Source organism: Sus scrofa, chromosome 8 (genome assembly GCF_054392235.1).
Source record: "Sus scrofa isolate SSC_HxYL_T2T_F1_AM1 chromosome 8, Sscrofa_HxYL_maternal_Yorkshire_Landrace_v2.0, whole genome shotgun sequence".
Lineage (NCBI taxonomy): Eukaryota > Metazoa > Chordata > Mammalia > Artiodactyla > Suidae > Sus > Sus scrofa.
In genome coordinates, this window is record NC_139390.1 from 75,353,679 (window position 1) to 75,370,646 (window position 16,968).

At 40.7% G+C, this 16,968-nt stretch overlaps 1 protein-coding gene and 2 long non-coding RNA genes across 4 annotated transcripts in view; 1 reads left to right on the forward strand and 2 right to left on the reverse strand.

Moving 5' to 3' along the window:
• Nucleotides 1–11,287, reverse strand: part of ADAMTS3 (ADAM metallopeptidase with thrombospondin type 1 motif 3) — a 273,735-nt gene extending 262,448 nt beyond the window's left edge. Inside the window, exons 1-2 of one of the 2 annotated variants that reach the window (XM_021101423.2) lie at nucleotides 10,626–11,287; nucleotides 9,312–9,339 (exon numbers count right to left, since the gene is read on the reverse strand). In XM_021101423.2, the coding sequence (XP_020957082.2) occupies nucleotides 9,312–9,339; nucleotides 10,626–10,694 (97 nt within the window). In that variant the 5' untranslated portion in view covers nucleotides 10,695–11,287. The remainder of the gene's footprint in view (nucleotides 1–9,311; nucleotides 9,340–10,625) is intronic. The other variant, XM_084972446.1, reaches the window with a different exon arrangement.
• LOC146400862 (uncharacterized) lies at nucleotides 1,550–6,844 on the reverse strand. Its single transcript, XR_014812671.1, has 2 exons — nucleotides 3,447–6,844; nucleotides 1,550–3,361 (listed from the first exon to the last, which is right to left on the reverse strand). It is a non-coding gene; the product is annotated as an uncharacterized LOC146400862 (long non-coding RNA).
• Nucleotides 10,024–10,837, forward strand: LOC146400863 (uncharacterized). The gene is made up of 2 exons (XR_014812665.1): nucleotides 10,024–10,437; nucleotides 10,637–10,837. It is a non-coding gene; the product is annotated as an uncharacterized LOC146400863 (long non-coding RNA).
• Nucleotides 11,288–16,968: the final 5,681 nt, after the last annotated feature.

Consider the following 16,968-nt stretch of genomic DNA (forward strand, 5'->3'; position numbering starts at 1 on the left):
GGCCTCTACCCCTCCATCCCCACACCAACCTAGGGTGCCTGGTGAGTAGAAGACATCTTCAGATTCATGTCCACAAAGGCTTGAAGTCAAGGCCAGCTGCCACAACCTCTGCTCCATTATCCACCCCAGGGACTGGGATTCTCCCACGAGCTGGCTGATTGCTCTGCTAAAGAGGCAGTCACACAAGCAATTTCCTTTATCAGGTATAAATGCTCAGTATGCAGCAATCTGGCCACAAGAATGAATCAAATAAGCATTTTCAAGATCTGCTCAAGAAGGGGCTCCAACAACAACATTTCCAAAGCCTGAGCCAAGAGTAAGAGAATGACTTTCATCAGACATGACAGGAGCCAGCTGCTCCAGGAAAGATGTGAGTGGGGCGAGGAGTGGACATTTAAGAGGACATCACATGCTAAAGGGCTCACCAAGGCTGTAAACACTATCAGCGAAGGGGACACATCTTCTCTCAAAGGCAATTAAAAATTCATCGTGACACATGCGGAAATTCTCAACACAGCCAAATTCTTTCTTCCTCACTTCATCTCCTCTAGACTCTTATCACCACAGGGCCCAGCAACACTTTGATGTCTTTTATTTTAGTTGCAAACCTATTTTCATAGCTATTTAATGGGGGGGTGCTTTTTTTTTTTTTTTTTTACTCATTATAAGAAAGAACAAATAGTTGTGAACTTCGAAATTCTTCTCATTTTTTAAAATCTGGCTTTTTCATAAATATTTGTTGCAATTGCACAATGTTTATGTTCAAGAGAGTCATTTAGGAAAGAACAGCACATTCTTTAGAGTTCCAGAACATGAAATCAGGTAAGAGGAGATCTTTTAAGAAAAGAAAAAGAAAGCTGTTTTAAAGAAAAATATCCAAGTATTTTTTTGTTTGCTACATCTTAAAATGGTCAAATAATCAATAACAGGATAATGAGTAGAGGAGATTTTTTTTAAGTGAGGCCCAAATGCCAAAATCTTAACATTCCAATCTTAGTTTTTAAAGAACTACTTCAATGGTTACATTTATCATCACTAGAAATTTTGCAGGCTCAAGAGCAATATTAGACATTCTAAAAATTAATATTTCTCATACGTCTTACAATTTTTTGATGGATGACACTTTAAACGAGTAATATTGAGTGTAGAATTTAAAGCCAGGAAAATTAGCATTTGTCCCCCGGGCCAAAGGCTGGAGAAAATATGACAGATAAGAAATGCGGATAGCAGTTTTAAAGGTTTTCACTGGAACTTTACTTGTGGTAATTATATTTTCCACATCAAAAATATCTCATGGTTTAGCAAAAAGTAGGAGAAACTGGGACAACCCACAAGGCCCACTGTACTAGTTTCCTATTGCTGCTATAAAAAACTGCCACAAACTTGGCAATTTAAAACAACATGAATTTATTATCCTACAGCTCTGGAGGTCAAAAGTCTGGAGTAGGTAGCACAGGGCTGAAAATCAAGGTGTCAAAGGACTGCTTCTTCTTTCTTTCTTTTTTTTTCTTTTTTTGGAAGCACTAGGGATGGCTTATTTCCATACCTTTTTCTTTGTTATTATTATTATTTTGCCTTTTTAGGGCCTCACCCGTGGCACATGGAGGTTTTCACGCTAGGGGTCAAATCGGAGCTGTAGCCACCAGCCTACACCACAGCCACAGCAATGCTGGATCTGAAACATGTCTGTGACCTACACCATGGTTCACAGCAACGCTGGATCCCTAACCCACTGAGCAAGGCCAGGGATCAATCCCTGGTCCTCATGGATACTAGTCGGTTCGCTAACCACTGAGCCACAATGGGCACTCCCTGTTCCCATACCCTTTTCAGTTTCCAGAGGCTACCTGAATTTCCTGGCTCATGGTTCCTTCTTCCATCTTCAAAGGCAGCAACATTGAACCAAGTCTCTCACCTCCCTCTTCCACTTATTAGGACTCTCTGATGGATAATCCAGGGTAACACTGCTATTTTAAGGTCAACTGATTAGCAACCTTAATTCCATCTGAAAATTTAATTCATCTTTGCCAAGTGACATATTTACAGGTTCCTGGGACTCAGGCACAGACATTATCCAGGCTAATAGAGCACAGTGAATATTCAAGAATAAGCTTATGATTTAAGCCAGGCAGCGGACAAAAGCACTACCAGGAACCATTACTGAAGCTTCCAGAACAGAAGTGTCCTGACTAGTGGAGTGAAAGCTAGAACGATAGCCTAGAGTCACTAGTGGTGATCTTTGGCACAACTTGGATAGTTGCAATCTTATCCTGATAGAAAAATAAAGGCAACACGAGTGGAACAGAGAAAGAGAGAAAGAGGGAAGGGAGAAAGGGAGGAGGAGTAGAGGAAGGTGAGAAGGCTGGTAGAGAGAGGGGGGGAGAGAGACAGAGACCAAGAAAGAGAGAGAGACTGATTCTTGACATTATTTGAGCCCTAGATCCAGCTATACCTGATGTTAATTACCTGATCAGTTTTGTTGTCCTTAACCACTGACAACTGGGTTCCTGTTATTTGCATCCAAAAGAGTCATGATTAATACAGGAACTTTCTCTCAGTGAAATGGAAAAAAAAGGAATTTCAATAAATAAGGTGAAAAGAAAAGAAAGAATTACACCTGGTATACACAGAACACAGTTGCTGTGGAATCCAGATGGAATGACTGTTTCTGCATTATTCCTTTCTCAACTCCTCCCTCTACTGCTAGAGTCCAATGAATTAAGCAACACTGCACTGACGTATCAACATGAAGATAAAACATGAAAATAGAACTCTTATAGAGCTGTCACATGGTGAGCTGAGTGGCTGGCTAGTTTACAAATCCATGGCACACTAAATTAAGGTTCCTGGAAAGCCATGGTGGTAGAGACCTATTAGAAATGTAGGGAATGGAATGAGGTAGCTCTCCTTGAATAAAAGTAGTTTTAAAAAGCACAGGACCAAGAGATACTAATAATAATATCTATAATTCTAGCTTGCTTACCATGTGCCAGCATTTTATGAATCCTTTAAAACTCTATGAAATAAATAATTGTAGTGTGCCTAGACTACATACCAAAAAATGATGCTTTGAGAGGTTAAGGTCATCAGTAGAAAGTGGGCTGGTCAGGATTTTAAGCCACACAGTGAACAGAGTCTATGCACCTGACCATTTGGTGGAAGAGAAGCAATGAATATCAATAGGTCCTCTAATACATACACTGCTTAGATTTTAGATTAAGGAATGGACTCTACATGCTTTTTTTAAAAAAGAGAGGTTTTGATATATAAAAGAAAGAGAATGAAAACTCATATGAATAATTATTTCAATCATTCATTTTACTTTATTTTTTATGCATTAGTAGATATAAAAATATATGTACTAGATATGAAGAAAATGGTAGGAAATGGGATTTATTATCTAGGTACTTAAAGATTCATATATTTAATCCTACTTTATATGCTACAAGTTTCCTAAACACCATTTTTGTTTTATTCATCACTTCGTAGAACAAGACAGACTGTTTCATGTCATTCATAATTTGTTCTAAATTCCATAAAGATTCATCATGCTGGATTTGTGGCATTCATTTTTATAAACAAGAGACTGACATTTTACCACAAAATCTCTCCTAGGGATTTATCGTTAGTCAGCAAAGTCATGAAAACGTGTTCGGAAAATTAGGATGGATCAATTACATGTGGGAACAGAGACTCCTAAGCTAGGAAACTTTTCCCAGGCTTTTCTCTCCATTCTGAAGACTATACAACTCTCAAATTCTGTTCTATGAAGTGGACACATCTTCTTACAGTACTGATAGAATTATAAAACATTTTTATAACATAATAGTTCCTACTTTGACAGACTTGATAACTGGAGAAATGATTAATTCATTGCACCTTTTGGAGGTTGTGTAACCAAATTCTTAAAAATCACGTTCAAATGTCAAGAAGTGCAGAGCCAAAACTAATTTAAATTTTTTTTTAAGTCAGCACTTTCCCTATCTGCTAGTAGGAGTTCAGGTCATACAAACTTCTTAACAGTCATGCGTCAAGATGTACCATGCTAATTTGGTTCTACGCAGGATTCAACTTCTAGGGCTCTTCCAAAGTAGTCATTTGAAAAGTGGATAATAATCTATATACAACAATGAGTGGCAATGCTCATTATCATGAGGAAATGGATACCATTAGGGAAATGACTACATAAATTAAGGTTTATTAGTATGATGGAATGAAAGCGATGCTTAGAAGGAGTTTCTAATGATAGGGAAAATGATACTAGAATATTGAACAAAACCAAAACAAGTATACAAAAACATCCCCACAATCTGTGCATTCAAAGAAGACTGAATAAGAATATGCCAAATTATAAAAATTGTTTGATATTTGGGATGATTGTCAAAAAGTTGGGGAATACCAAAAAAGAAGATAATCACAAGGGACACATGTAAAGCATCTCTAATCAGATCAAAGACTGATTAATTAAAAAGAATAATTCAAGAATTTATAGCAATAGAAGAAGCATGGCTTAGAAATAAAAGTTGATCTCTTATAGAGGAACTCTTAGGAGAGTGTTCCCCAAATTCTGGTGACAACAATCCTCTTTGAGGAAGCACTGGGGTCTCATATTAAGTCTTCACTGTCAATATATCCTGTCCAGGTAGTATAACCAAACGCTTCACACTGAAACCACCCAGAATTTTAGCAGGCAATTTGGAATTGTCTCTAACGGATTTCCCAGGTAATCTGCGTTGGCTACTCACAGGCAAAGAATGATTAAAAGATAATCAGCCCGGACACAGAGACAGCCTTGGAGATTTCTCAACATTTCTGAGCAATATTATGAGTATTTGGTACAATAACAAAAGAAACCAGTGAAGTATGAGGAAGAAACAGGTCAGCTAAACAGCAAGATGTTGCTGGTGATAAGTAACATCTTCATTTAATAACATTTTCATTTAATAACATTTTCATCTGCACTTAACCCTCATCATTTTGATGTTCAGTGGAAGAGTGGAAGCTAAATCGGTAAAGTCAAGCGTATTATCTTCAGTTCCAAAGAAGAACAATGGCTTAGGTGGCTGGAATTCTAAATTTTACAAAGGGTCCCTATAAACCACACTTTACAGTGTTGCTGCTGGCAAGTTGGATTGACAGATTTCAATCTTAGCTTATCTGATTTCCTTCCACTGATGCCAGCAACACAGCATGCTATCCCAAAGAGACTTCAGAGCAAAATCAGTGGACATTCCAAACCTGTGCATAATTCATTTCAATATGCCAAATACTTACTGAGCACAAACACAAAAGCATAAAAAAACCAATAAGCCTAGTTCCCAGGCTTCGCGGAATGAAAAAAGAAGTCACAAGAAGCCTTGATAATACTGAATAATTAATTACATAGCCATTGTCATCATCCTCATTTTCCTGGGGACCAATTAAACCTGGAGAGAGGCACAGAACAAGAGTATTTCAGGAAGTTTGGAACACAGGCAAATTCCAAAATGATAATAACATTTTTACTAGCTCTGTGGACTGGATAACAACTATTGGAGAACCTGCAAGGTACCAAGCTCTGTTTTACATACAGGGGATATAGCAGTCATTAAGACAGTCTTTGCTCTCTTGAGGTCTATGCTAGTGGAAATGCTTATCCTATAAGGAGAAGGTACAGTGAGTCACTACACCTTGAAAACCAAACAAGTACCTGAAAACAATGAAAATTATTTCTGAGGAAACCAGATATTTGACAGGACAAGATTAGCAACTTTATTTGATTAAGAATGAAATGCAATGGAATGTGAAACCTGGAAACAGGTATAGGGCAGAGAAAGATGGATGTGCCCCAATTCCAAGAGCGGGAGTAGAACAGGGAAGACAGCTGCACACCAAAGTCTCACAGTGTTTTTCCTCTGACCATATCCGGGCAATTCAAGGCAGTGGCTTATGAAACAAAAGGATTCAGAACTCTTTTTCAGATTCTCCAATTTCTACAGAACTATGATTATTTCCTAAGTCACATGTGTCACAGAGCAAGCCTCCTTACCCCATCAGCCCAGTCAGCCAGCTACCCTCAATTACACAGGGCAACCTACCAAGGCCATATTCTGAGTTAGAAGTGAAAGAGCTCCCTGATATGTCACAGAAGCATGCTACTGAGCTCAGGAAACACATTTACACATATATACACAGTGCACACACATTCGCCTGCGCACCTGTGTGTGTGTGGGGGGGCAGATGTGTGGGTATCTTATATGTATGTGTGGGTGTGTGTGTGTGTATGGCTGTATGGCTACACTGTGCATGCAGATGTACACAGGTGCATGTATGTATACATGGGTGTAGACAGGTAGGTAGGTAGACAGCTCCTCTCTGGCTGACAAAGGAGCAGAGAACTAGATCACAGTTCAGAATCTATTTGCCCATTTTCCCAAAGTGAATCTTTCTTTCCCATATGCCAGGAGGGCAATTTTCCACTGAGTAGAGAAAGAAGAAAGAAGTCATACCCTGTCTTATACATCTCATGGATGCCATCTACAGATACACATAGTCTAACCTGCCCCTATCGCACACTGCCTTCTCCCCACCTAAATAAAAGCCTTCCTAGACTAGGGGCTGAAGATATTAGATATATATTTTAAATTGGTTTCCTAAGCCAAATACTAAAACGTATATATTGTGTTTTTATTCATAAAAAGCATTTTAAAACTGGCAAAATTCATCTCTCTTGTTAGAAGTCAAGTCACTTTTCATGCGGGGATTGGGCTAGGAAAGAGCTGGTTACTCAGAAGCGTTCCCTTTGTGAAAAATCAGTAAGATGTATACTTACATACACTATCCTGTATGCACATTATATCTCAATAGAAAGTATTTTTTATTTTTTAATTTTTTCTTTTTTTTTTTTTCTTTTTACGGCCACACCTGCAGCATATGGAGGTTCCCAGGCTAGAGGTCAAGTCGGAGCTGCAGTTGCTGGCCTACACCACAGCCACAGCAACGCTGGATCCTTAACCTACTGAGGCCAGGGATCAAACTCTCATTTTCACAGACACTATGGTGGATTCTTAACCTGCTGCATCACAAGAGAACTCCTAGAAAGTATTTTTTTTAATATAGTTTCCTAACAATATGTGATTTGTTACTAATGCATACATATATATATATATATCTTCCTGAGACATTATTCACAAATTATTCAGAAACATGGAATTTTTTATAACCAATTTGCAGATCAATAAATATAAATTAATTAATTCCAAAAACCTTATTAATCTTTCCTAGTTGTGTCATTGAGCAAAAAGCACCTCCAGGCATTTATATGAAACTACCTTTAAATCAATTATTGGAAAAAAATTACTTAAGTATCTGCAGAGGAATGCATTTTACCAAACCTCCAGGTTAGCAATCCCTTCATGGGGCCAGGGGAAAAAAAATCTCATTACTGCACATAAAATTTTTAAATGTATTTTTAAATTCCTCTTAAGAACTACATAAATGATTATAACCCAAAGCCAAATGACACATTTCTGCTATCACAAGGCTCGTGAGTCCAATCTATTTTTAATCTTTATTTCTTCCTTTTACTCAACTTGAAAATGGTAAATAAAGAGGATAATAATAAAAGAAAGAAATCTCATAAAGCAAAGGAAACCGGGAGCAAAAAAATCTCCAGCAGCGCAGCCTAAGAGCGCCTGGCCCTCTTCACTTCCGTGCTGTTGTGGGTCTCTTTCTGACCAAATTAAAGCACACCTGTACCACTTTCCTCCCTGAAGAAAAGAGCTACCAAAGTAATTTATATTAGCAAAAGGGCTGCGCCAAGGTCTAACCCAGGGCCTCTTACATAAGAGAATGCTGATTTATCTGAAAATTTAATCAAAGCAATATATTTTATTCCTTGGAGAATGAGTAATCTTAAAATAGCTTTTTAATTTACATACTGAAATGCTGGGGCAGTTAAGCAATCAAATGCTCAAGAAAAAAAAAGTAAGACAGCTTTCTTTTTCCTTCTTGTTTGAAGACTGGTTTAAAAAAAATCCTTCTTTAAAAAGATACATACTGATAGCTGAATGCTATCAACTATAAGCATCTCCTCATAGACACTGTATTTTCAACGCAGTTGTCTGTCACCCTCTACCCTCTGTTCTGCTCTTTCTGAGGATGGTTCTAAACTTAGGAAGAAGCTCCAACAACACCAAGCAGAGTAGGAAGGGAGCATTCTGACATACGGTGACACACAGTGACATACACATACCTCTGGGCCTGGATCTTGGGTCCCTCCATCAGTTTACAAGCACGGAATGCATGCCTGCCCCACCCCAGCTCTTCACTACACACTATCACAGGTTGCTGTATAATCTCTCAAGCTTGGTTTCCTTCAGCTAAAATAGGCACCATGTATCCCTACCTCCTAGCACAGCTGTGGAATTAGAAGACATAACGCACATAAAGCAATTAGCACTGTGCCTGGCACACAGCACACAAGCAATAGTTTGTAACTACATTTGCAGTAATAAAAATTTCTGTCTACAGGTTGACTTTACAATAGCACTCGATAAATCCTCTGCCAAAAGGAAAATTATCTTTTAAAGTAACCCAAGTTAAATGTGTACAAAGACTTTCAATGGAGCCTGGCTTCTTGCCAGATGACTTTCAGTCTCCAAATTCAGAACAAATATATTATTATAAACAGCTTCAAAAGACCATGGACTTTGGAGTGACGTGGTACAAGTCATACTTTCTGAGCCTCAGTCTCCTCTCCCATAAAATGGGAATAATTCCCACATCATCAGGCAATACTGAGGCTTTAGACGTTATCTGCAAAAGGCCTAATGTTATCTTACCCATTAGTAGATAATGACTCTAAAGCAGACATCATAAGAAAAAGTCATCAGAGGGATTGTTCAAAGCTGGAAAAAGTTTAAGAGAACATTTTTCATCCTCTGGAGTTCCTTTTTCTCTTCCTCATAGCATTATTTGTATCTCTTCTAATCAGATGTGCTCCTCCTAATGCTACACAAGTTATTTAATTTGATGTATCTCTGTATCTTCCAGTCCTTCCATCACCCTCCAAGTACCTACCAGTGGCTTGTCCAAAGACAGTAACAAATTGATGCCTGAAAAGTCCAACTACAGGAGAATTTTTACCTCACTACAATTCAGCCTAAAGAAAGTGACACCCAGAAAAAGGAAGAGAAGAACAGAATTATTCCTGGACTACAAATTATTTCTTTAATCATTAATGGGAGAAACTGCAGAAACAATATTTTGCTTAGCTTACTTATTCCCTACTTTCTACTAAGATAAGAGTGACATCTGAGAACAAAGCTTACCTATTTGCACCATATCTTCATTACCAGCCTGGAAAGGAGGGGGAAAAGTAAGAAAAAGAAACAGTTACTGGGTTTCATCTTATCACCTTGTGTGTTTTATTTCTACCATTAATGCTTTTCAGGAGCTGGCTAATCAGGAGATGCTGGAAACCAGGATTGGTGCCTAAAGGCTGCACCTCAGTTTGTAGAAAGTTCTTGTGACAATGGTAGGAGCCAATTCAAAAACAATTTGGGACAAGGTGCTGTTTGCCCATTTTAATTTTAATTTAACACTTACAAACCCAGCAAAAATACAGACTGACACTCAATATTCTCTTCTGAAAACTCCAGATACTGGGTTAGGAGTAGAAAAGAAAGTCTCTGAATTTATACGTGGAAAAAGAAGACCAAATCCTGATTGATCAGATTTGAGGTCAGGAATCAGCTAGACAATTCCCTACATTTCACCCAGTGGTCCGACCTGGCAGACCAGAGACGCAACAAAAACTCACAGAGAAATTCTGTACCCAAAGTCCCAACGGCCCTGTGCTGATGTGATTTACTACAAAGGGCTCGGCTTGTCAGGCCGAACCAAGGACTCTTCTGAGAGCATCGGGCTTCACCTTGAGTCTCCACAGGGTGGGGGCTGGACAACGGAGCTGCACTCCACTTAGCTTTAAAAAGAGGAGGAGTTGTGCAGAGGGGGGAGGGGAGAAAAGCGGCCGGCGCCTCCAGCCTCTGCCCAGGAAAACGTAGGGCAGGAAACGTCCTCGGCCCCCCCACCCCAACTGTCAAACCCCAGCCCGGCCGCGGTCCTCCCAGGACACGTATCTACTGGATCGCTCCCTGTCCGGCCCAAGGACTTCCTAAAACCCCCGCCTCCGGCTGCCCGAAAAAACTGTGAGTCAGTGAGGAGGAGGAAGCCCCGCGAACCCAACTCCGGCTGCAGCCACCAGAGCGCTGGGATCCCGGACCCAGCGTCCAGAACTTCATTCAAGCGCCCAGACCGCCCTCCGCCAAGGGGAAACCCAGACGGCCCGCGAGGATGCGAACCGGCTGTAGTTTGTCACCAGGAGTTGTTACGAATGCCGCAGTGAAGCCCTAGGTGTGACAAGCCTGGGCTCCCGGAGTGGGAGTTCTACCTCCGGTACAATGCAAGCCCCCGCCCAGAAAGCCCCGCACGCTGCGCCCAGCCCGCAAAACACCGCTGGTGAACGCACCGGATAACAGGGAAGGGTGGGAGGGGAGGAAGGAAGAGAGGAGGGGAAAGAGGGGAGGAACTTTTTCGGGAAAAGGTTGGGTTTGAGTTTTTTATTGTTATTATTTTCCACTTACTTGTCCATCAGCTGAAGTCCTAACCTCTACCAGAGCGGCTGCTATCAACCAAAGTGACAGGAGAACCATCACGAGTCGAGTTCACTTTTCAACTACTGGGCAAAGCAAATGCCCAGCGCAACCCTCTCCCCCAAAATAAGTTTCTTTAAAAAAAATAAAAATAAAAAGCAAAAAAGGAAGAAAAAATGCAGAATTAAAAAAACAAAACAAAACTGATCTTCCGTGCTTTGCTTCAATGAAAATGAAATCTGAGCTCTGAGACTGGCCCCCTCCGCTCTGCAGTTCTTTCCACTTCACCTTCTCACCCCGTCCTCCCAAACAGAGTGTGCAGGAGCGAGAAGGTGCTGCGCCGGGAGAGGGGGAAGGGACGAGGGGCTTCCAACTATCTCTGCCCGAAGCGGCTTTTTCGAGGCTTTTCGAGCCCCGTGGGTCCCTAAGGTGAGCGCTGAGAATGCTTGGGTGCCCTGGAGCACAGCAGGGGGAAGTAGTAGCGAGAGAGACCAGCGAGCGGGAGCGGGAGAAAGAGGCAGGAGAGGGCGACTCCGCCGCCCGCACGGAGGTGGGGGCGGGAGGAGCCGAAGGGAGGAGGAGGAGGCGGCGGAGGAGGTGGGAGGAGTGGGCCGCTCGCCGGCTCCTGTTGCTCGCACAGCGGCCGTCTGCTCGCTGCCGGCGACCCGCGGGGCGCTAATAAGACGGCCGGAGCCCCCCGGGCGGCCCCTCCCGCCGCGGCGCCCACGTCACGCGGGGCCCAGGCCCGCGCCCCCTGCGCCCTCCGGGGCGGCCGGGGCGGGCGCGGCCGGAGCGGGAGGAGTGGGGAGGACGGCGCCGGCGGCCGGCCCCGAGCAGGGTCGGGCTTTGAAACCGCGCGGGGGCTCGAGTGGCCGGGACTCGGCCCCCACCCCGGGATCCTCTCCTTCCCCGCGAGATGGGCCAGGGGAGGTGGCGGCCGGGGTGAGGGGCGGAGGGAGAGTCGCCGCCCCGACTGGCGGGACTGGCTTTGAGTTAATTATAGGAAGGGGGAGGGTCCCAGGGCCGGTCCAGGGCTTTAGGAAATTCCCCTCCTCCTACCTCCACTGCTCTCCCGCTGGGGACCACTGTCCCCTGAGAGAACCCCCGGAAGCTCCAGGTCGTAACGACCCGATCATCTCCCCAGCGGACACCAGCCGCCTACCACGTTTTATGGGGGGCAGGTCCCCCCCTTTCAGTTCTGTTTATGCTTTATTCGTCTATATAAGTTTTAAACGATGCTGTCTCTTCCTTGAGTCACCCGGATGCTTCTGTTTATCGCTAGAGTACACAGGCCTCGGGGTCTCTTCCTCTCAACAAGATTAAGTTATCAAGTGATTTCTCCCCTTTGTGGTGCAGCTTTCTGGGAGGAGAGAGACTTGAGAAGGGCTTTCTGGGACCCAAGTTCTACTTCCCCAGGGGCAGACTTATGTGGGTGCTTTCCAGGGAGCAGAGAAAATAGAAATATTTCCAACCTCCACCGACCCGTTTCTGACATTCCCTCCCCAGAACAGACCATGAGAGAAGGGTAAATAGGCACAAATTTAGGTATACTTTTCAAGAGTTCAACTGCAAGTTTTTCAAGTCTTGCGGAGGCCTGCCTAAAATAAGATGTGTGGAAACTACTGTTTGTTCTAAGGGATCCCTCGATAAGGCATAGTTTCCTTTTCTTCCTGAAAAATGGTGTGAGTTTGAGAGGTCTGGAGGGAATATTTTGACCTATTATTTAAAGGTTTCATCTTTCGCTTACACATGGCAGTTTCCTTTTCACCTGCTACGTCTTTTCGGAATCATATGTGCAGGACACCTACATGTTCAAATGAGACACCAAATAACTGAATGGCCCCGCCTAGTAACATGGGGTCTTAGGTTAATTAATTTTAGACCTCAGCATTGAAGTATCTCTCAATTACTTTTTTCCTTCAGCTAAACCTTTCAGCATTTTTGTAACCTGTCATTGACTTATTATGTGGGAGTGATTTGCTAGATTTTGTGCCTAATTTTCTTATTTATTATAAAGACATAATCTTCGTGCTCCATAAATACAAATTATGTCAATTTATGCTGACGAGTTAAAGAATAATAGAGTAGGAATCAGAAACCCTGGGTTCTTGGCCCAAATAAGAGCTGTCTGACCTTGACAAGTCACTAAAACTCTATTTTGGTTTTCCTCCAATGAGATATTTCAGCTCTAAAATTCTCTGATTCTAAGTAATAACAAGTACTGTATTTAGCTGTGGGTTTACAGTAGTCCTTTTTGTGTTAATTTCATAAAGTTCAGACATTTGTTATCATCATAACTCCTGGCACAGCAAGCAATACATGTGACTTTCATGAAAGCAGTGGCTTTAGACGTTTTTGGCCATGACCATGGAAAGAAATGTATTTTATACTGTGACCCAGTGAAAATGTTCATGATTCAGTACTTACTGCATGCAACAACCCTGATATTTTCTATTCTATTTGTTTTGTTTTGTCGTTTCCCAAATACTGTTCAGGATCCACTTCATCGATTTCACAACCCAGTGCGTTCATGACCCTCATTCTGACAAACATTAATTCGAGAGTATATAATCATGTTTATATTGCTTGAATTCTAAGTAAGTTGAGTTCTGATTAACAACAGGGTTTTCCCAATATACTCTAAGGCAATGGTTCCCAAAGTATATCCTGGAACTTTAAATGTTTTACCAAAAAAAAAAACCTCTCACTGTTAACTAAAGTTTTTGAAATACTCATGTGAACAAAATGAAATGTGTTTATTTCAGAACTTCACAGGGACTTTAACATCCTAAGTATATTGTGAGTCTTCAAGAGAGAGTTGTTGGTTACTCTGGTAGTCATGTTGATGTGACCACAGAACGCTTTTTTTTTTTTCATGCTTTATCCTCTAAGGACCCCATGTGGGGAAATGCCATTACCAAAACCAATTACTAAAGTAAAAGGGACTTTGAGATAGGTAGGATTGACATACAGATTCTACCTCAGTTTTCTCAACTCTGAAATCCTGCTTTTGCAAAATGTTCCTGAAAACTAATGAAATCTTGCAATAAACTGTCTAGCACATGGTCTAGAACATAGTAAGGGCTTAAATGAAGGGGTTTTTAGATGAATCTGTATGCCATATGTATAGATGGCTCCCTGATAGTGAAATATGGCAACTTCTAAAAAAAGTAGGAAAATATAAACAGCTAACACATTACGAATTTTTAATTTTACCATCGATAATGTTAGGAATAAGAGGCAAAGAAGTCACTGAGTCCCTTGCACAAACTGACCCCTGCCTGCCAAGCATCAAATCTCTGCCCTTGCCTGCATGCTTCTCGGCCTCCAGCTGCAGCGTCATTTCCCACATCCCACCCTGCACGTCCACACAGTTGCTCATATTCATTTTTCAGTCGTAAGACTCTTCTTCTTCCTGTTCCCAAGGCAAAGAATGGCAAATTGCAGGAGAGGCTAATAGGTGTCCATAAAAAACTAAAACAACACTCGTATGTTTTCTTCCACAATTTGTCTTAAGTAGAGAAATAATCTGAAAAGCAATCACATGTATGTAGTTTCCCTACTTGTGAAATTATCCCCTTTAAGATTTAAGTTTCATGAAATCAGTTGATGTATAGATATGTTAATCTCTACATCTCTGAATTGGCAGCAATTAACTAAGCCAAAAGTTGTGTCTGTGTGTGTTTTCTGTTTCATGTTGACAGGTCACTGTTGTCACTTATCATAACTTGATATTTTGATTTCTGCCATTTCTTACACCAAATAATTCATTTATAAATTTGTTGTTGTTTCTGCTGTTTACCTCTTCCACCCTTTTTTTATTGACTTTTTGAGCAGTTAAAGGTTCGCAGCAGAATTGAGGGGGAAATACAAAGATTTCCCATATCCTCCATGTCCCTAAACATGCAGAGCCTGTCCTATTATCAACAACCTCCAAAAAGTTGTACATTGGTTAGAATTGATGAACCTACATTAACACATCATAATCACCAAAAATCACAGTTTACATTACCATTCACTCCTGTTTTTGTACATAGTATGGATTTAGACAAATATATAATGACATGGATCCACCATTACATCATACAGAGTATTCACACTGCTCTGAAAATCTTCTATGCTCCACTGATCCATCCGCCCCATCCCCAAACCCTGGCAACCACTTATCTTTTTTTATAGTCTCCACAGTTTTGCCTTTTCCAGAACGTCATACAGTTGAGCTCATACAGTGTGTAGCATTTTCAGATCATACGGTGTGTAGCATTTCCTTTCACTTCAAAATATACATTTAAGTTTCCTCCATGTCTTTTCATAGTTTGACGGCTCTAATCTTTTTAGCACTAAATAATATTCCATTGTCTGAATGTACTACCGTAGTTACATATTCAACTACTGAAGGACATCTTGGTTGCTTCCAAGTTTTTTAATAAAACTGCTAGAAACATCCATGTAGATTTTTGTGTGGACATAAATTTTCAACTCCTTTGGGTAAAAACCAAGGAGTATGATTATTGGATCATATGGTAAGAGTATTTTTAGTTTTGTAAGAAACTGCCAAATTATCTTCTGAAGTGGCTGTACCATTTTGCATTCTCACCAGAAATGAATGAGGGTTCCTGTTATTCTAGTCTTAGCCAGCATTCGGTGCATCTGTGTTCCAGATTTTGGCCATTGTAATAGGTGTGCAGTGGCATCTCATTGTTCTTTTAATTTGCATTTCTCTGATGACATCTGAGGGGGAACATCTTTTCATATGCTTATTTGCCATCTGTATCTCTTCTTTGGTGAGGTATCTGTTAAAAGTCCTTGGCCCATTTTTTAATTGGGTTTTTTGTTTTCTTACTGCATTTTAAGTGTCCTTTGTATATTTTAAATATCAGTCCTTCATCTCTATTTTTTGCAAATATTTCCTCCAAGTCAGTGACATGTCTTATCTTTCTTTTGACCTTGACTTTCATAGAGCAGAAGTTTATAATTTTAATGAAGTACTTTCCCACACTTTAATATCTCTAATGACCTTCTGTCAATACTGGTTAAATAGATTACGGTTTTTAATTTTTTCCCTATGGTCAAATAAACCTGAGAAATTCTCTACTCAACTTTGTCCCAAGTGCAAGTACAAAATTTTATTGCATCAAAATTGACTAGCCTTATATCCACCTCCCTCTCTAAGCTGCAAGTTCCTTGAGGGCATTGACCTCTGCTTTATTCACTTTCGAGTCCAAGTTTCTAGCATAATTTCCATCCCATGGAAGTTGCAGAGTACTTTTGCTACTACACCCTGAGCATGTGTCCAGAGAAAAGTATGCCCTTTTCCCCTCTACCTGGTGATGAGATTTATTCCAGGTCCTAGGAATCTCGACACTCAGAAGTAACACAGGGAAACATTACAGTCCGTATGTGACACACTATAGAACCATGAAAGCTGGACCTCTGGCCATGGTCTCCAACTCTCCACCCCTTATAGCCTCAAAGAACACAGCTGCGAAAAGGAGGAAATGGGGCTGATAGCAAGCAGCACATATAGAATTACTCTGTTGATTACTGAGAACAAGACTCTTCCTCTTACATAGAACCCTCCTCTGTTTTATATAATAATGATTTTTCCGTTTGTGGATCAGAGCATTAAGCATGCTGTGTATACATTACTCTTAATTTTATTATTTCTTTAATCAAGGCATTAGGTTGATAAGGAATTAGGATGCTAACATTTTGTACTTGGACTAGAGCCTGGCACATTGCAGGCACTCAAAGAATAATTGCTGAATGAATGAAGGAGTGAATATTTACTGTCTCTACTTAATAGAGTAAAATGAATAGGTTTTCCTTTCCTCTGCTCTCCATGAATAAGCAGTTTCCATCTTGGGGCCTTTTTCACGAGAGTTTTTGGAAGTCCCATTGAAAAAAAAATTAAATGGGAAAATTTATGAATACAAGGATCAAGAAATTAGAAGTGGAAAAGCCTCTCTAGGTCATTTAGTTCATGTTTTGGCTAGTGGTTGAAGGAGTGTTGTTCCCACAGCCTTTCCTTCAGAGGAAAACCAATATCTTACAAGGGTAAATTTGGAATTTGGGATTTTTTTATTCAATCATTTGCCTTTAGAAGAATAGTTCCACTATGGGACATGACTTGAGGAAAAAATATTTCTCATTTTCCCTGATTTTCCTTTTTTTCCCTTGATTTAAGATTATTCATTGCATCTTTATCTTTGATTAGCACTATAAATAGCCTTAAGTTTGGATTGACAATTAATATATTTAACTGTTTATACCCAACTATATAAACAGATAATGTTGTCTATCTTCCATTGTTTTTATAACCTTTTCCTTTTCC